Source organism: Rutilus rutilus (assembly GCF_951802725.1).
Source record: "Rutilus rutilus genome assembly, chromosome: 8".
In the NCBI taxonomy this organism is placed as follows: Eukaryota; Metazoa; Chordata; class Actinopteri; order Cypriniformes; family Leuciscidae; genus Rutilus; species Rutilus rutilus.
Window position 1 is genome coordinate 16,038,349 of NC_140222.1, and position 21,423 is coordinate 16,059,771.

Below are 21,423 nucleotides of genomic sequence, written 5' to 3' on the forward strand. Positions count from 1 at the left end.
TTTGAGATTTAATTGTTATATTTTCCTCAGATATGACACACATATCTTACTTTAATGCTGCTATACATTTGCCATTTAATTGTATCTGCCTGCCTTTGCTTTGACAAAGTTTTCTCACTCCGGTCAAGTCTCACCGTTTCATTCAATTTGACGTCGAGCGCCCTCTGGAGGAATACACACATAATTTCAGCAGTGCGCCTATGAGTGCGCCACTTTTTGTATTTAAAAAAAGAAAAAAGAAAAAAAAGTTATAAATCGTATTAAATTACCATTAAACTCATTCTTCGTTGTTTTACTGATACAGAATTTTGTTATTTTTGATCCACTGCAAGATTTTCCAAAATATACAGCTAAAACATTATTAGGCTACTATTTTTACTAACGTACTGCCTAAATTATTTGCCTAACAGCATCATAAAATGATGTTTTTGAAAATACAAAAGATTAGATTAAAAGACTTCAGCTGTTACGAGTGAATCAGATCTGTTTTAATAGCACTTTATCCAGTGCTCGAATTGAATCAAGTCTTATGGGGGGGTTTCCACCATTAAAACAAATGTCACCATACAATTTTTTTTTGGGCAGGGGGTTGTTTTGTTGGTTAGTCTCGCAATATACAATTTATACAAAATATACAATATATTTGATCATAATATGCATAAATATATACTATTTATAAAAAACAAAAAAAATCTTTATCACACAGAAAATAATACAGTTTATTTGGGCTAAATGCAAAATCACGTTTTCCTAGTCAATTTGGACTATTTGGCAGCTGAGGTTGTGAGGTTTTCGTGACAGGTTTGGCCTATAACAATACTTAAGCCATGACTTTGAAATTACTTATCTGAAAACAATTACCAAAAATAACACACAAAAAAATGTACTTTTGCACATTTAACGAAGAATTTTTTTTTTATACATTATACTACAAAATGCATATTGCTGTACACGTGTGATCAAACCCTTCAGATGCTTAATACCAGTAAAAGGTAACAGTTATGGAACATAATATAACACACAAAAACACATATTTGTCATTTTGTTGCTGCTTTTCTCTACAGTGTTCAGTGCAGTTTTTACAGGTTCAGTTCCTGAGATTATCCCTTAATGGTTTTGAACCTTAAAAACGTTAAACAAACATCTACAAAATACTTTATAAACTTTAACATAAAGTACAGAAAAAGAGTCTGCAGATGCCGTGGGGAACGTTATGCTGCTTGCAACATCATCCAGCATGACCGGTTTGGCGGTGGGTCAGTAACGGTCTGGGAAGACCTCCACGTGTTTGCCAATGGTTCCCTTACTGGTGCTAAGTACTGGGATGAAATCCTCAAAGCCATTGTCACACCCTATGCTGCCGCTCTCACGCCACACCATGTTCTCACGCAGTTAAAATTGGTGTCAAGGTTAAATTTCACTAGCATTGTTACCAATTACTGAAATTGTGGTATCATGACACTATTTCTGTAAGCGATGTGAGTTTTCCTTCTTCTCTTCAAGTTGTCTTTAAATGGAAGTATCAAAATAATAAAAAAATATTTAAAAAATATTAAAAAATAATAAAATATTAAAAAATAATGTTATGTTGGTGTCTCAGTCTGATTAGGTGACAAGTCACTGATAGTCTTCATCAGTGGAGTGCCATTTTGAACAGGGGGACGGGTCTTCAACATCATTTGCCTGTACAAAAAAATTAAAAAAAACATTCACAGAAGGTAAAAGAAATAAATCAGGATTGATGTTTGATTTACACAAAGACTTGGAATTACGAAATATCAAACATCTTAAATGTAGGATGTTTCTCTTCACATTTCTTAAAAGAATCCATCTTTCCAAAACAACCTGCAAATCTAAATGCTTGAAATATTGTACTGGCAAGTATTAATGAGATAGTATTGCTATTCCTACATGCTCTTCTAAAGTTGTACTTGTTGTTTTCATATTATTTGTCATTTAGTTTATTTTGGAGTAAACAGAAAGTACAACTTTAGAAGAGCAAGTAAGAATATCAATACTAGCTCATTAACCTGTGAAGTCCTGTTGTAAGAAACCTGATCCTGATCCTAGACCAGTGTCATATCACCCAGGTGAAAAAGACGTACTATTAAATGTATTAAAAATGTACTTGAGAGTGTTTTTAATACAATACAAATATACTATAATGCATTTAATATATTTTACAGTACGTCTTTTTCACATGCAGCCTATGTAAATAAATATAATTATGAAAATACATAAATGATCCTAATTATATAAAATGTATTTACTATAAGTTAATAGAGTATGAGAGCAGCGCTGTCTAGATACATCATTTATTTTTGCAATGATTACACATTTCTATGCAATGATTTCTGAATCAAACCATGTCAAACACAAAGATTAAATCAACTCTCAGATCTGAATCTGTTTTGTAGTCAGACACAGTCAGTGCTCATATATCTTACCTGATCATTGTGCTGCATCCTGATACCTTTATGAAGAATAACAACAAACTCAATTAAACACACAAATCTTTGGTTAGAGAAAAAACATATTTCCATCTTGTTTATGGCATATTGCAGGATAGAACCCCCAGTGAATCAATGTATAGAAAAATAATGCAGGGACTTGATTTTCTTTAAATATATTCTTATAAATACGCTATTTAGGGTTTCCGGAGTCGTATTTGTGAGAGAATTTTACTTCCGCATCTGAAAAATGTCCAGCCGGAAGTGACGAAACGGGAGGGAGTCCGGTCAATTTAAACAATAGGAAAACAATGGATCGCAATTATAGTTCGGATGCGGAGGATAAATGTTTGCTGTAAACGTTTACTCGTATGACGGACCTCAGCCATATACGGTAATTATTAACCGTAGCCAAGAGAGCAGGAACAGGATTAGACAAAACAACGGTCAGAGGAGACAAATTGAGTTGTGGTGTGAGGACAACAGGACAGGTGTCTTAGTGAGAGACCAGTGTTAGGCAGGGTGGCCATACGTCTGGATTTTGGCCGGACAGTCCGGATTTTAAACCCCCTGTCAGGCGTCTAGCGCAGCCTCAAGTCGGACACTCATTTGTCCTCCTTTTTGGAGTTGCGCTGAATCGGCCAAAAAAAAAACTGCTCTAAAATCTTTATAAGGACGCAGCAGCATAGTGTCTAATGCCGTAAGATCTCTGGTCAAACAAATGATTGGCTGAAAGCGGTGTCAAATAAATATCTGATATATCATTGGTTAAAAACGTAAACAAGCCTCCACGACTTGGAGTCCACGTGCTGGCTACATATCATAACGTTAACATGCCGAAGCGTCAGACCTCATTTAATCCGGAATGGATTTGCAATGGAAGAGCACGAATTTGGCCATGATGACCCTAGTGGTGCTGTTGTCTCCTGAGCTTCTGCAGAGGGTGAACTTCTTTGTTAAGAATTGAAATGTGTATTTATTTATTTTTCGCATTCATTATTTGTTAATTTATGTATTTCTTTTATTTCCAGAAGTCCAGAAATGTTATGTTTTCTGGCACTGTGCACTTTGCAAGACAGGTTCCTCCTTTTTGGTGTTATGGAAATGGCCACCCTAGTGTTAGGTTATAGATATATCCACGTTAGCTGACGATATGTAACACTATTCTCAGATCACAATATTCACCTGCACAAAACACACCCAGGAACGGAAGTCCCTTTTAATGTCCGGAAACCTGTGGACTCGATGTCCTGACAGGCTGGAGTTTGGCCAACCTCCACAAACACAATCATTTGAGAATTTCCACTTTTGATCAATTGAAATATAATAACTACCAAAAACGCACTGAATCTCGACCGCTCTTACTGAATACCAACCTACTATGCACTGAGCAAACGCAGAGCCCGGCAAGCGACTCCCTCATGTGACGTAATACAACATGATGTTGAAATAAAATGTTTTTTTTTTTTTAAACCAACAAGGAAACGTCACTTTTTCTACCAAATGTGTGCCCTCATGTCTTGTAATTTTTTTTAAATCCTGCATTAACTTTTGATATGGTATTTTCATAAACAGTTAAATATTTATTTTGCAATATTGCCCTTTAAATCATCTTTGTTACACTCACCTTTTCTTCTTGCTAGGCAGTAATTTAAACCAGCAGCTGCAGCAACGATCAGCAAAACAACAGCAGCAACAGCAGCACATATTCCTGCTATAACAGCTGGACACAAACCTGAATCAGAAACAATAAAGAGACAGTCATTATTAACTTTACCAATATTTTTTACTTATATTTAAACTTTTTTTTACTTTGGTAAATACTAAATGAACTGATAAATGGCGGCATCTGGTGGTTTTTGAAGAACGGTAGCTAAAATAGTATCACAGCACTGTGAGATCAACTGGAAACATCAACATAGAACACCGACTATTTTATATTTTTCATGTTAATAACATTGGAATTGCAAACAGCACTTGTTTGTTGTGACAACTGTCACTTGATGTGCCTGTGAAGAAGACTTTGTCAAACAGACCTCGGTGAAAACATTTAGTGGGTCGATTGAAAACTTTCAAACTGTTTTCTAAAACTGCTCAAGCAGCATCAGTGCATTGAATGACTAAATGATACTCACCACCAGCGACAGAAACACTGAAGCTCCTAATGATGCTGTATGTGATTCTGCTGACTTTTAGTTTATAATCTCCAGAGTCTTTGCTTCTGGTGTCTGTGATGATCAGAGATCCAGTCTGATGATCCAGCTTCAGTCTGTCACTGAATCCCTTTTTACACCGAACATCTTCACAGATCTTCCTCTGATCTCCACTGATTTCAGCGATGACAATGTCATTATAATACCACGTCATTGAATCATTTGTGTTTTTTGTTCCAGGATCTAAAGTAACAGATTCTCCCCTCTTCACGGACTTGCTTTTTATTTCATCTCGTTCAGCAGCAGAAACACCTGTAACAAAAAAACAAAACAAAGAAAACGCTGCTGGGGATCTTTTTACTGACACAATAAACTACACAACCTGAAATATCTGTGGATATAATGAGGATATAATGCAATTGCTTATGCTCTATCTTGACATTCAATCTGAAAAGCAACATTTGTCTAAAATGTGTGCTTATGAACATATTCATATATTTTTTTACTTTAATCCCTCTGCACTTTGGATTTCACACTGAGTTTGATTGAACACTGAGTAGGAAATAATAGATGCATTTAAACAAGCGATAATAGAAGGTTATCTGAGATAAGAAACTATGCTGTAGGTGTATTAATATACAGGTAAAGAGAGTACAAATCTGAATGTCACTTCAAAAATATCACTAAACAGATTATGCAATTTAAATGTACAAGACTTGATATTAAACATAAAGACTCACCATTTACAGAAACACTGAAGGTATTTTGACTAGTGACGCTGTCCCTGATAATGACGATCTGTAGTTTATATTCTCCAGTGTCTGTGGTTCTGGTGTTTGTGATGGTCAGAGATCCAGTCTGATGATCCAGCTTCAGTCTATCTCTGAATCTCTCTTTACACTGAACATCTGTACAGACATCACTGAGATCTCCATTGATATGAGCGATGCGAGTGTCATTAAAATACCATTTAATTCTGTCTTCTTGGTTTGTTTTAACACCAGTGTGTAGAGTGACTGAATCCCCCTCCATCGCTGACACTGAGACTTCACTGACATCCACCTGAAGAAGAAACAATTAACATAAGCCAAACAAAAATGCAAAATAGTGCTGTGAAAATGTTCCTCTACAGATCACAGAGATATGTCTTCTTGACGCATAATATAAAATGCAAACAAACAGCAGAAGAACATCGTTGATTTACACATTCGCTCATCAGACAAAAATACATGAATATCATGGATAATCTTATACAACTTAATGAACTTCATACAACACATTAATATTATGAGGATTACCGACAATAATACTTAAGGAAATTGTGCTACAATGGAAATTACATTGTTACATTGACAATTAAATAAATTACATAAATTATAAATTAGCCTACATTGAAATTATGATACAATGGAATGTTTTTTATCATTATCGTTTTTACAGTTTCAATCTCACACTTAAATAACGTTTTCATTTACACTCCAAAGTGAACAGTATATGCACTGGTATCACATCATTTACTCACGGTACTATGAAGCCATGCTACTTGGATGTTTTTATACCAAGTCGCTGCACCTAAGCATTTACAAGGACATATTTTCTATATTTTGGCCATAATATTTTCTAGTAGCAGAATAGGGTCATTTTACTGACTCGGATCTTTGAATCTCGTTCAGCAAAATCTTTTTTCCAAGTCATTTCGTTAATTTCAGCAGAATATAAACAAATCTAGTTTTCATTTACGCCTGAAGCTGGGCTGGGCTGGGCTGGGAATTGACCGTTCGCAAAGACCCTTTAGTTACTTACTGTTGCTATGTCCGGCAAGCCACGCCGCTCTACGCCACACCATGATGTTCTCACACAGTGAAAAATAGCTACTACATGGCGGAGCAAAGAGAACACTGACAACGCGCTGACGGACAGGACAGAACATGTTACTTTTGATATGAAACAAAGTCTCACCTTTCAAATTTGGTCATTTTCTAAAGAAATGTAAACAATAAATAGCGTTTTGTAGCTCTTGTGTCTGACAGATCGCTGTAGAGCCTCAGTTAAAGCTGCTCGTGAACCGATCATCTCTTCCTTCTGGTTAATTTATAGCATCAAATAAAAATGAACGAACATAAGAAGGAATGTTCTTTTAACCGCGGAAAGATGTCAGTAAACACCGTTTTTCAAGTTCAAATCCTCCAACGTTAATCTAGTAACTCTAGCATGATTCGCCATCAATCAAACTCCCTGCGAAGGGTCAATTACGTCCGGTTAGTCGTTGATATTTATCGTTCACCAGAAAAAGACAAACATGGAGCAAAATACAATAAATAAATAAATATCCGTCAAATAAAGCTAATAGAGCTGATAGGAAACTTTGTCGTTAGTTGAGGACCGGAAAATAAAAAGTAACGTGTAACTTACCCTCCACACAACAACAACAACGAACAAGAACACAACAACGACAAAAACAGAGTAAATCTTCATTTTCAATGAACGTAGATTCAGTAAAGTAAAAGTGAACTGTTGTTCCTCTGCATAAATTAACACGCCGTTATTTCACTTTCACTATAACACACTTCCTATATCCGGTACGTGAAGCAGTGCATCACTAGGCCTACTTTCGGTCCTAATCCTTTCGACAGTGCCTGGCTGCTCTAATTATAAACAACGACATCCTTGCCTCAGTTTTCACGGTTTCCTGACACGAAAATAATCAAGGAAAGCATGGGTGAGACTGATGCGGCAGGATCAAGGTCCTTCAGACTTCTAAATTAATACGCTGAGTACGTTCGTGAGTTGTGCATTTCCAAACTGAGGGTGTTTGTTTACATCTCATACATTCATCCTGCTGAAATATTCACATATATTTCCCTTCCAGAAAATAATTAATAATTTCTTGTTTTAAATTAGTTTTTTTTTGTATAATTGTATTAAATTAAATTTAATTCAATAATGTTACTGAATCTGAATAAATAAATAAAAACAAGCCGATAAAATAACCACACTTTTTTGTTTAAAGTAACAAACATTTGGCCTTTATTAAAATAATAATAAATATCAATATTTTCATATCTATATATCAACATATTCATGTGATGGTGTGAGGACAACATCATGTAACAGAATAAATCAGTGATTTATTTCAATTTAATTTGATTTTAATTTCAAGAAATTACAGTGGCTGTAACATTTCTATCATAAAGAAGGGGCCAAATATTGAGTTGTTGAGTTTAAGTTTTATTTGCCATTTCAGTACAGCTAGTACAAGTACATTTTTGTAGCAAAGCTCGTTGAGTCACCATAAAAGAAGAACTAACACTACACACAAGAAATAGACTTTGAGAAGGGATCCCTATTAAAGGGATGATCTTCCGTGGTTCTGCCATTAACGAAGTGGAAAGAGCAAACAAATGGACATTTTGCCAGTTTCTCACAAATGTGTCTCTCAAATACACACAAGAGAAATACATAAACTACTACTGCATTTAGAACCTTAATGATATTATTTACATTCACCATTTCACACGTAGGCCTACTGCATTGTGTCTCACAGTAAGCATGTGTGTGCAAAGAACTCAAAATAGAATGGTTAGTGAAACAGATGCACTGTTAAATATTTGACTAAATCATTACACATTACAATAATGCTTTTAACCAAAGCCGAGCTTCTTGCAGTGTGCAGAATCTGCAGATCATGGGGTGCTCCACATCCACATTCAGTTCTGGAGCGTGGGTTATGGTCAAAACAAATATCTTGCAGGTATTTTTTTTAATGTATGAACCAGCTATTATGGCACACCCTAACTGCGCAAGTCTGTCTGTAGTCCATATTAAAAGTTAGTTAGCCAGTCAAAATTACAAAGTTGACGTAAAACTACGTGTTCACAATATATGATTAGCGGAAGTGGCATACCAGAAATATTTATTATAATATATATGAAAAATAAGGTGTATACTTTTTGCTGGAGTGGACTCAATTTCTCACCACACCGCCTGCCACAGCCTAACGTTAGCATTAGCCATTATGCTTTTATGGCTAAAGATTGCAGGCTTGCCTTTGGTAAAGGTAGCTTGATCAGCGTACAAACAAAAGTCTTTTTCGGGTTCTGTTTGTGCAGTGCTGTGGTAACATAGTGCTGCATTTATTTTATAAATTATTTTATACATATAGCTTTTATATATATTGCTTATTCGCAACTCATAGTGTTAATTTCAATGTTTTGAATGATCGGTTTGATTTTTTTTAGCTTAGTTTGTGTGAATAACAAAGTATAGGCTTATATAAAAAAAAATATATATATAAAGAGTACAAAGTAACTACATATCGTTGTGGTTGTAAGTTTTTATATTGTATAAAAATAAGAGTAATCATAAAAATATATATATATTTTCTTTAAGTACCGTAAATAAACCATTTTACATAACTGAAGTATACAAGTTTTCAACAAGACAGCATGATTGAATTTACACAAATAAAAAACACTTCTAAATCATGTAGCAAACATCTCAAGAGTATAATACATATGCATGCATATTATAATACATATATGATTAAATGCATATTGCTGTTTTAACAGTAAACACACGTTAAAGGAAAAGTTCACCCAAAAATGAAAATTTGCTTAAAATGTACTCCCCCTCAAGTCAAGCTGTAGTTTGTTTCTTCATCAGAATATTTTACTCTGGAGAATTGTATGTGTTATTATAGATAAGGAACAGGTTTAAAGTAAACAATAAAAAAAATTTGTCCCTGGACTTTTATGTTGAAGTTTTGTTCCTGTTTCCTGTGCCATGTTTGTAGTACCTTGTAGTTTTTTTTCTCATTAGATAACAATGATGGATTTGTTACTTACAAACAAGCAGATTTTTCACTTTAGAATATGTTAACTTATGGACTGGAGTCGTGTTGTGTATTATTGTGATGTTTTTATCAGCTGTTTGGATCATTCAAGGGATTTAATGCTAAATGTCTCCAAATCTGTTCTGGTGAAGAAACAAACTCATCTACATCTTGGATGTCTTAAAAAGCTTATTCAGCAGTCAGTAACACTTATGGATCCTAATATATTTAGTCATTTTGTTGCTGCTTTTCTCCACATTGTCTTTCAGTGCAGTTTTTACAGGTTCAGTTCCTGAGACTGAAAGTTTGATCAAGGACACAATGGTGATATTTCATGGATCAGCCCTTGCTGCGTTTAAACCTTTAAACTTCAACCACAAAGTCAAACAAAAAACAGGTACTTAATGAAGAGCGCTTTTCTTTCTGTATGACATTTCTTGACCAAAATGTATATCTTAATGAAGGAATAGCAACACTGTAAAAAATGTTACTGCTATTTACTTAAAAAAATTATGGTAACAATATTACACATACTATTTTTGAGTAGTTAAGCTTGATTTCATTCATGGTAATCTACCTGAATAAATCATGTAAAATGCCCTAATTTATTTAGACATAATGAATTAATTTTTTTTAGTGAAACGTGCTTTTTTATTTTAAGTATTTTTTATTCTCAAAATTGTGTGAAGTCAAGTGAATGGATATGATCTGTTTATATTTAACTATGAGATATATTGTTTATAATAAGACTGTATGCTGCTAGGACAGCACAGAATCAAACATGTTACTGCACTATCATTAGCAGAGTTATTGCTACATGTTTAAAAACAACATGCTTCAGAATAATTAAAAATGCAGTTATTCACAACCTAACCATAAGCCCTACTCTTCTGCACAATGGTAACGATCAAAACTTTAACATAATAGAAACTCTTTCAAATGTCAAACATACCTGAACATTAAACATTAAAAGATGTTTCCCTTTACTCGAAAACACATGAAATAACACTTTATTTCAAGATTTACTCTCCATTTCCGGCCATGTGCAAAGCATGCTGGGAACAAACAATGGTGTCTCTAAATAAAACCGCATAAATGAGCTAATTCTCTTAAAATAAATAGGTAGCCCCTTTTCCTTAATTTTATGAGGTTTATCAGTTCCTCAATTCAAGCCTTAAAATTGTGTATGTTTCCTTAAAAAAAATAGGAAAATGCATCTCTTGGTGTTATTAGTGAAATGTTCTCAATATTTTCAACAAAAACTGAGCCACAATTTTATTAATAAAATATACGTAATATTTTTAATGATCACCTAAATTTTTTTAATGAAAATTACAAGACTCATGATTCATTTTTTACAGTGAAGAGTGGAAATGCCATACTTATTTTATACAACAGTTTAATAAATAAGAAGTTTATATTGTGTTTAGACTATATGTTTTGCTCAGTTTTACAAACAAAGACAAAGGAGAATTGTTTATCTCGAGCAACACAGCGACGTTTCATTTCTGAATCCGTATTTTGAAAGAATCGGGTGAACCAATGATTCAATGGATCATTCATAAAGAGAGCCATTTATGAATGAATGATTGACTTGATGGCTTAATCTTTAAGACATTAACCACCACCTTCTGGCAATTTTAGTTTCTTATTTAGAGTATAATTTCACTTTTAAAAAATAGTTTTTCCACATATCACCCAAAAATATTTCTTTCTGAAGCTTCTTTTTTGTAATGTCTATTTGATGCTTTATACAAAATTGACTTTAAAATATCTTTGGAGGGAATTTCTCAGCCACGTTTGGTTTATTTGCAATTAATTACATTAATTAATTAGCTTAAAATTTGAATCGCTTGACAGCCTTTATTCAGTCATAAATGATCCTGCAGTGTAAATCCCACTGTTATTAATGATAACAGCATGAAAATAAACTGTTCCTGTCTGAATCACTTTATTATTTTTAATAAACAAAAATGCTAAAGTGATATTGGAAATCCTCAAGCGTTCTTTTATTCTACTGCAGGTGAGTTGTATCTTTTATTGCTATTTTACTCTGTCTTTGAGGAAGCCGTTTACATCATTTAAAACATATTTGTTCTACATTTTTTTAAATTACTTGAAATTGAATTTTTGAATTGGTATTAGTTGAAATTGGTGTTGAGGTGAAATTTGACTGGCGCTAATATGACTACTGAAATCTTGGTATCATGACAATATTTCTCTGTGAGTGAGTAAGTCTCAACATAATAAATGGTGTTACATTAGCGTTTCATTCTCAGTCTGATTAGGTGGAGATTCATTGATAGTCTTCATCAATAGAGTGTCATTCTGATCAGGTGACGAGTCTTTAACACCATCCACCTGTAAGAGAAACACACACAAAAATAAAAGAAACGAACAGGACTGATGATAAAGACACAAAAATACTCATGACATTTGAGGAATGCATGATTGTAAATTTAACCAAATTTTATTTACAAAAATTAACCAAATGTCTTAAATGTGGGATGTTTTGCTTACTTTCTATTAACCCTCAGAGAGTCTTCGTTTAGCAGTCACACTCAGTGCCTTCCCGGTCAGAAGTGACCGGACACCTAAAAATGAAACTTCCTCCATCCCAGTAAAAACCAATGCAATTTATTTTTGTTCTATAATATTTATTCTTTTTAATTTAGTATTTTGAGACAATTTGATTGAACTTATTAATATTTATGCATTATTTATAGTCTATTTTTTGCCATTGAAAATAATGATTAAAAATTGTTTTTTCAATTTTTTCATTTTTTTTTTTATACAGTATTTTCGGTTAAAATAGAGACTAGGCTTTCAGAAAAAGAAAAAAAAAATCAATTTATTAAACAAAATGAAATAAATCATGTTATTGCATGGGTTTACCACTAGATGCCTGTATAGCTCTAAATGGAGATGCTTGTGAATTCTAGTTGTTTTTGGACCAAATTACTTACTTTTAAGATGTGGATTGAATGTATTTTTTTAGAAATTCTCAAATAATACTTTTTGCCAAGGTTTATAACATTTTATTAATTATTATTTTAATAATTGTAATAATTATTATATTAATTATAAATATATATATATATATTAATTAATTATAATTATTAATTATGTTATGTTTTTCACTCTTGATGTTTTAGAGTTTCACCCCTTCATTGCTGAGCACTTTTTTTCTGCATCGTGGCCGATTTGTAGAGAATTTTTGTGTTTTTGTCAATTTCCCATTCATTTCCTATGGGGGTCATTTTTGACCGAAGACCACGAGTGTGACTATTTTTTTTTAGACCACTTAGCATGCTCGGATCATGACCTCAATTTTTTTTTGTATTCACATACCTAATGCCATAACAGTCACCAAGTATCATAACCTTCCGATGAAGCTGTGATTTTTTAAAATTCAAAACAGAAAATTATTCAGTCAGAAGTGACCGAAGACTCTCTGAGGGTTAAATGTGTGATTTTCTCTTAAAAAAAATGCAATTTTGCAGTTGAAAATTCAAATTCATTTGTATAAATAACCTGTACATCTGAAGTGCTTGAACTACAGGCAAGTATTAATACTATACAAAAAATTAATTACGATAACACTATTTCAATAGTCCACTTTCAGACACTCTACTAACTATTAGTAACTTTGCAAGTACATGTCAATTTATTCTAACCCTAACCTCACTGAATTGTTAGTTGACATGTAGTTACAAATTACTGATTTATTAGACATATAGTTACTTAGAATGTGTAAAGAGGACTATTGAAATAAACAGTATTGCTAGACTCTCTAAATAAAGTCATACTTTTTGTTTTTAAATTTAGTTTATTTGGGAGTCAATTAAGGTTTATGTAATTGTATTCATGCAAGGAATGTAATTTATATATGCATTTCAGCCATACGTAAATGTCTAACTGTGTGTTTTGGGCTAGAAAAGACAACAGAAAATGTGATCAGGTGATGCAGGCTATTGATGATGACATAATCATCATGTAGCGGCTTAAGTCACTGATCTCATTCAGAGTGCTCTTGTTATATAGAGGATGTGTTATTAATTTTGTACTATTCATTATTTTGTCCATGTGACTCAAGTATGAGATCCAGCATTGTCATGATAATCAAATTCAATGCAGTATTTTAAAAACATTTAATGCACAAAAGGTTTTCATCTATAACATTAATAAAAAGTAAAGAATCATTGTATGGATCTCAACAATGTTGATACACACACAAAAAAAATTCTGATAAACAGATCAACTCTGAACACAAAACAAGCTAAAAATTCACAACAAAAACAGCAAAAGTAAATATTAAGAATCAAAGAATACTAGTCTACATAATTTATAAATGCTGCAATGCATGCTGGGAGATGTGGGTGAGTTTTGATTGTTGGTACCCAGCATAAACTGCAGCATGAAGCATTTGAAGAGTTTGCTTCCAAAACGCGATAAACGCCATTTTTAATGGTATCTGACCATTGACTTTTCAGGCCCTTCCAATAACACCCATCTTTTATGTACTCACCTCCTGACCTCCAGCATCTTTGCAGACTCTCTTAAAATGATTCTTGCAGAGTGATGTTTGGGTGGGTGTGTGTGTATGCGAGTGTGTGTGGTGTCGTGGGTAGTTAATGTGAAAACAAAAAGCTATTGGTCAGCTGTTGAAAAGGTTAGTAGCCAGAGCCCTCCCTGCTGAATATTAAGCAGCTTTGGGGGGGAGACCCGTCAACAAACGGTTCAGTCCAGACTCAGAACCCCTTACGGATGAGCTGATTCCTGCTGAGACCAGACACTTCTCTGCATTTAACTTTGATAGAACATTGGGAAATGGGTAATATGGGAACAGAGATTATTGCCTTCCTTTTCACCATATCTGGATATTTTCATATATTCATATTTTCAGCTCGTCTGCCCACTCCTAACATTACCCGAGATTATTCTCAAAATCTTTCTTCATCACACCAGAATTGTTCATTGTTGTGTTCATCAGTGTTGAATGTGCGTGATGTGACTCTCTCCTGGTACAAAGGAATCAGTGTATTGTCCAGCATCAGTGTGTGTGATCTCAGCATCAGTCTCTCTCTACCTCTGGAGGTGGAATATCAGGATAAAAACACCTACAGCTGTGTGCTGAACAATCCCATCAGCAACCAGACCACACATCTGGACATCAACACACTCTGTCAAACACACTCAGGTACGATAATGGTGAATATTAGTGATTATTTACTGAACTGATCATTTTGACACAAAAATACTCCAGCATTATCTCTCAGTTTTGTTTGCGATCAGACTGACAGATTCATTTTGTCCATTATAGATCAGGACCTGCCCTGGTTTTACATCGTCCTGATCTCTGCTGCTGGATCTCTGATGATTGTTGTTATAGTCGTGATCTTCTGCATCTGCAGGAAATGTAGAAAAACAGGTGAGGAATTCAGTTATTACCTACAAATATTAACTACTACAGTTAATGCTTTTGAAACATATATATGAACACACACACATACAGCATATATACCGGTCAAAACATTACTATTTTAATGTTTTTGGAAGAAGTCTCATATGCTCATTCAGCCTGCATTTATTTGATAAACATACGGAAACAAATAATAATATTGTGAAATATTATTACAATTTAAAATAATGATTTTTCTACTTTTAACAAAATCATATAACCTTTGAACTGTCCAGTCATAAATTGTCTTCACATCGTAATATTCTACAAAAGTCTGAAAAGCAAAAAATGTCCCACATTAGGGCAATCCACCCCTAGTGCAAGACACCATGAGTGAATGAAATCTGTATTCATGGCACTTACATGAACAAAGAAACTTTCCGTTTTCCAGAAACATGAAGAGAGAAAGATTTCAAATTCTCCATTAGGCCTACTCCCTTGCCAGCTGGATTGCACTAGCAGCAGTTTTTACTTATGTTGGCTAATTTAATGCCAAGGAAATACTGCACAAAGTATAGTGTGTTATAAACGTACATTTTTTGATAAATGTATGATGTTAATAACTGTAGAAGCGCGTCATCATCACTGTCTGTGAATTCCTGTGTTCAGTTTTCCCGCTTCTCGTTTGTTTACATTGGTTTCAGCTGTGTTTAATTGATTAGTCTCGTTTATGCTCCTCATTGTTGTACCCTCACATTCATCCTCTGTTCGGTCTCGTTCACGTTAGATGTGTGTCTCAACTCTGTATTGGATTAAACTTAGTATTGCAATTATCTTCTTCTGAATCTTCGTCTGTCTGTTTGCTACACACACTAATCTTGGTGTTGTGACAGTGTTTCTCCTCTCGACGGTTTATCCAGCAGGAGGCGCTCGGAACTTCACAGACTTTGTGTCATGTTGGAGATGTCCATGCACTAAAAAGATGAATCATTTCAGTTTATTTTTTTCCCAATTTGTGTTACCATTACAGGTACAATATTAGAATTAGCCTATTGTGTGTAAGCCCATCATAACTTAACATGAATTTGATAAAATAGTAATAAAGTGTACAATAAAGTACAATCAAAACCTTATGTTATAATCACATTGCATTTTGAATAAAGTTAAAGGTGTAATCTGCCGGTTGTCCTGCAGGTGTCCTCATAAATCTGTCTTCTTACGATGCACTTGGGGATGTACGATTACTCCAGAGCACTCGTAGATCTACGAAGATTTTCAAGTGCAACTGAAGCTACGATGCTTTTGGGAAACAGACCGTAATATTAAGATCAGTCGTACGATCGTTTTTACGATCAACATAGGCTTACGATGCTTTTGGGAAACGCAGCCCAGGCCTCTACGCTTCTCAGTTTCCCCAGAAGAAAAGACAGAGGTAAATTCACATGTGCTTTAACAGTTATTTTACTCAGATTCACCAAGATAACAAAGTCTGCAATCAAAAGCCTGAGATCTCAAACACAAACTCAAACCTAGTTGGACACTGCAGTAGGTTTCCTCTTTGTTTTATCTGTACAGAAATGTGGTTTTATCTGTTGGGTGGATAAACAGCTTCTGCTGGATGTTTTTCTCTCTCTTTCTCTCTCTCTGTGTCACTAGTTTGTGAAGCATTCATTTGTCCATCTTTTTTGCTGCTAATATGAACCTTTTAATCGTCTCTATACAAAACAGCTTTACACTGAATAAAGTGCTGTAAAATTAGGGTCAGAGGTCAAACAGAATTGATGCTCACAACATAAAATAAAACACAGGGGCCGTATGTAGAAAGCCACTCAGAGTAAAATTTAAGTCTCGAGTCTCAAAATTCTAAGAATGACGTAATTTTACTCTTATTCCTAAACTTAAGAATAAGTGTGATTCATAAAGGTTCCTAAGTGTTAAGACTTGGTCTCAGCTTGTAAATTATTTAAGAGAGCTGGAGAGGTCTCCAAACCTAGTTAGGATGTCAGCAGAGAGGAGGCGGCCACGCACTTTTCAACGAAAATATGATGTATTTGAGTTAAATTGATCAAACAATAAAAAAAGTTTAATCATCAAGGTAATCTTTTTGTAACTTACCTTTAAGAAATTTTATAGCAATGACATTAAATGAAAGTAATAATTATATTTTTGGTGACTGGAAAATTGCAGCAGTTCTCCTGTGATGACTCGGGCCCTTCAGTCCACAGTCCAGCAGGCTCTTGAATAGCACTATTGTGGCACTGACCACACCAAATATACAGTAGTGGCCAAAAGTAATGTTCAGTGTTTTTTTTTTATGACCCTACAAGTTTGCTTAAACCATCAAATGAGGAAAATATTTTATATATATTTTTTTTATATATATTTTAAAATATGAGGGAAGAACAAAAAACTAAACTTAGTGAAGGTATTTATCTAACAAAATGATTTCAAGTCACCTTTATTTCTACAGTGCTTTGTACAATACAGATTGTTTCAAAGCAGCTTTACAGAGATAACAGGAAAATAATGCAACAAATTTAGTCTTGGCTGTACAGCATGCAGCTCTAGAAGAAAACAGTGTCATTGTCCAGTGTTGTGGTCAGTGTTGAAGTTCATTCACTGAATTGTAAGTTCAGTGTTGATTAAAGACTCGGGAATTAGTGATGGGAAGTCCGGCTCTTTTCAAAGATTCGGCTCTTTTGGCGCGGCTCCCTTAGAAGAGCCGGCTCTTCATTTAGTTCAATGGCTCTTCATTTAGTGTCACTCGGAGCTTTCTGTTTTAGTCCACTTTAACAATTGTGAATGATTTGTGTGTTGGCAAGCAATTTTTTATTCAGTGTTTTCATAAAAGCCTTATTTTTTATGCAAAAAAATACACAGTTACTATTATTTAACATTTTAATACAACTTTAATTGAACACAGAACCACAGCAAACAAATCAAATAAATAAAGGCAATAGTCTTAACATTAGCATTTAATTCCGGCTCCCCCACCACTTCACTCGCTCTCTTCGGAGCGTGTGTCCCTATGGTGTGATCGTAGTCTGTCCTCCCATGTGATTGGCCGCATGGTGTGCCCATCCAAATAAAGTCCCGTCCCAAATAAAGATTCGGCTCTTCTCGTTCGTTACAAAGAATCGGCTCTTGGAGCCGGCTCGTTCGCGAACGACACATCACTATCCAGAATCTGCATTTCCTGCCTGAAGACGAAGGCAGGGGCGCAGCCGACCCCCTGGAAGGGACCATCTTGGTGGTGGTGGGGAGGATTGAGGTGAATGTAGGCGTCAGCATCTGCGAACTCAGACATGTGTAAGTACCGATCTAGATGAGAAGGTAAGTGACGTAACAATTTAGTCTTCCTGACAGAACTTACGCTAAAGCTTTCATTTCCATTGTAAAAAATCATTAGTTATTTTAGGCCGTAAGACTACGTTGATCGGTACCATTTTGAGGGATTAAATCGCATGGTGATTTTTGTGTAGGTATATGACCCTGTATTTGAAAAATGTGTGATAGCATTAGATTCAAGGTAGTTTTTGGTTACGGAGGACGATTTTCAAACATATGTCAAGAAAAAGGATAAATTAAATTTTATGATAATGTCTGTCTAATGCCAGAGATTTGCCACATTGTTGCTTTATTAATGAGGTATTGAGGAAACAGAGTTTAAGGTTTTCAACCCAACATGCCTTTGGGAACAAGTAAGCGGTAGGGTCCGTGCATATTAGATCATAGCTTTGTCAGAAGATTAACTGTTTTTAATCTGGTATTGAGAAGGTTTTGGAACATGAGCAAAAGAATTTATTTACAACAAATTTAACAGGAATTAAATGAACACAAAGAATGCAATAAATGCTACTTAACCTTAAAAGATGCATACTAAATACTAAATGACATACTAAATGAGTATCAGAGCCTGAGGAAGCATGGTGTACACTCAAAAAAATAACTCATTGGACAAACTCAATTTAATTGAGGGCAGGATTTCCATCCAATAAATATGTGTAGCCCCAACTTATAAAAAACTCATTCATGCAATGAAATGTAATTAAGTTGGTCCAACAAAATTTTGACCAACTTAAGTGAGTTGGTCCAACTCAATTTTGACCAACTTAAATGAGTTGGTCCAACTCAATTTTGACCAACTTAAATTAGTTGGTCCAACTCAATTTTGATCAAATAGTTTAGATGAAATGGATACATTTATAAAATTAGTTTTATGCTTCTTAAACTTAAATTAGAACATTTCATTGAAAAATCAATTAGGAAATCCTTATTTTGTACCCCATAGAGACAAGAGACAAACTCAAACTCAATAGTGCAATAGTTATTTAATGTGAAAAGTACTTAGAAAAATGCAAGTACACATTAAAGCCTTTATCCAAACATGTACAAATGTCTTTGTTCTGTTGAACACAAAGGAAGATGTGTTAAAGAATATGGGAAACTTAACAGTTCTGGGCCACCGTTGACTTCCATAGTAGGAAGAAAAAACAACAGCTATGAAAGTCAATGGTGGCCCAGAACTGTTAAGTTTCCCATATTCTTTAACACATCTTCCTTTGTGTTCAACAGAACAAATACATTTATACAGGTTTGGAACAACCCTAGGATCAGTAAATGACAGAATTTTCATTTTGGGGTGAACTATCCCTAAAGACAAGAACGACTAAGTAGAAATACACACAAAAAGTGTGTAAGAAAAAGCATGTAAGAGTGTTAAAAAAAAAAAAAAAATTGTGGTGTGTGTGCGCACATAAGTATGTTAATGACTCAATATACAACGTTTTCTCAAATAATTATCATTGTGTTCTCAAAAAAAGTGCACATCTCATGCAAACAGCTTGATTTTAAGTTGCTGGATTTTTGCATTCAGCCTATGTCCATCCAAGTTCATTAGGATTTTCTGGATAAACTTGAAGGTGTACTTGAGGTTGTCAGGAAAATTAAGATCAAGAGCATAAATGAGACCGAACAGCATGATGAATGCCAGGATCACGCAGTCTAGGTCGCTCAAAACCTTAATGCCCTCGATCACAACTCCGATGTCTTCTGTACAATCTCCTTGACTGTGTTTGGGATTTCATTTTCTGCATCCTCAGTGGCCTAGACAAAACACAAAACACTTTGGTTAAGCCCAGGTGAATTTGACCCTTTATATTTTAAAAGTAATCAGCAAATTGCATTGCTACTTTTCACTTTTACTATAACATTGTTGGCTGCTATTTACTTCCATTTTATGGACATACACATCTGAAAACTTCTACAAATTCTATTGTGTTCAGATGAACAATGAAAGGCATACACATGAAAGGAAAAAAGTTATTACCCCTGCAAAATTATTACTATTAAAAATATGATTTTATTAAAATGAATAAAACAAAATATTATTATTCCACTAATACATATTTTATTGTGAAATGAAAATTGAGCATTTAATAATAATCAATCATATCTTCTTTTATAAAACATGAAAGTATTAACAGAATTGTTGTTATATTAAAAAAAAATCACTTACCACATACTCCTTGAAGAAAGTCTGGATCTTCAGTCGGGTAGATCATCAGGCCTTTCAGGGTGCACTCTCTCCTGATGTTTATGTTGTCACACTACAGCAGGGGGGAAATCAAGACTGAAATTAGCCAAATGCAGAAAGCTGTACAATAACTAGACAAAACAGAAGACATTGCATGCATTTATACTAACAGAGTCTGTGATCGCCAGGGCGTTTTTGATCTTTTGCCCCTTCACTCCTCCTTTGCTCTTGAAGATCTGCATCAGTTTATCTGAAAAGTGGTCCAGCTGTAGGAACATTGATTGCAGTGGCTTCGTAGTGATCTGAAATAACTCTGTGTTCACCTTCAAAATGAAAAAAAAAAAAGAACAACACAAAAACAATTTCTTACTACGAAAAGAACCTAATAACGACTAAAATAAAACACTACATAACATGTTTACTTACTTCACTCTGCTGAAAAAAAGGGAGGACCATTGATTCTTGAACACCTCTATCATGGGCATTGGCTGACGACAATGGGTTTGAAGTCTATTAATGAATGTGGAATGTGGATTGTGTTTCCGGTATCTGTGGGTGTTAAATGTCCTGTAAATATTACTTTCAAATGCACATCCTACAAACATACACTGAACTGTTTCATTATGCCTGAGATGTCCATTTATGTGTTGAAAATAATCTTTCTGTTGCTAGCTCCTTGCATGAACACACATGACACTGGAATGTTGTTAATTCTTCTGGCTTTGGAGTTTCCTGTTTAGCATGTATTTTGTACGTGTGATTGAGAAGCTTACTCAGAATCAGAATCAGAATCAGAAAGAGCTTTATTGCCAAGTGTGCTTGCACCCACAAGGAATTTTTCTTGGTACTGAAGCTTCCAGTGCACATATACAAATACAAATACAACAAGAACATAGTAATACAAATTCTAAGAATAAAAATATATAAAAAATAAATAAAAATAGTATAAAAGTAAAAAAGTAGGGTCACAGTTGGGTTTAGTCTGAATAAACATTTACAGATTATGAACATATTTACAGTATTTTGAGTAGTATGAATAATATAAATATAAA

General features: G+C 34.3%; 1 protein-coding gene and 1 long non-coding RNA gene across 2 annotated transcripts; both read right to left on the reverse strand.

The window, feature by feature from the left end:
* Window positions 1-884: 884 nt before the first annotated feature.
* LOC311295063 (uncharacterized protein) lies at window positions 885-7,177 on the reverse strand. The gene is made up of 6 exons (XM_084416240.1): window positions 7,016-7,177; window positions 5,344-5,665; window positions 4,586-4,915; window positions 4,078-4,185; window positions 2,448-2,473; window positions 885-1,683 (listed from the first exon to the last, which is right to left on the reverse strand). Exons 1-6 carry the CDS (start codon window positions 7,076-7,078, stop codon window positions 1,618-1,620), a joined length of 915 nt encoding a protein of 304 aa, XP_084272366.1. The 5' UTR covers window positions 7,079-7,177; the 3' UTR covers window positions 885-1,617.
* A 12,387-nt stretch (window positions 7,178-19,564) lies between these two features.
* On the reverse strand, window positions 19,565-20,665 carry LOC311295833. The gene is made up of 3 exons (XR_014628406.1): window positions 20,542-20,665; window positions 20,354-20,444; window positions 19,565-19,941 (listed from the first exon to the last, which is right to left on the reverse strand). It is a non-coding gene; the product is annotated as an uncharacterized lncRNA (long non-coding RNA).
* Between the last annotated feature and the right edge of the window lie 758 nt (window positions 20,666-21,423).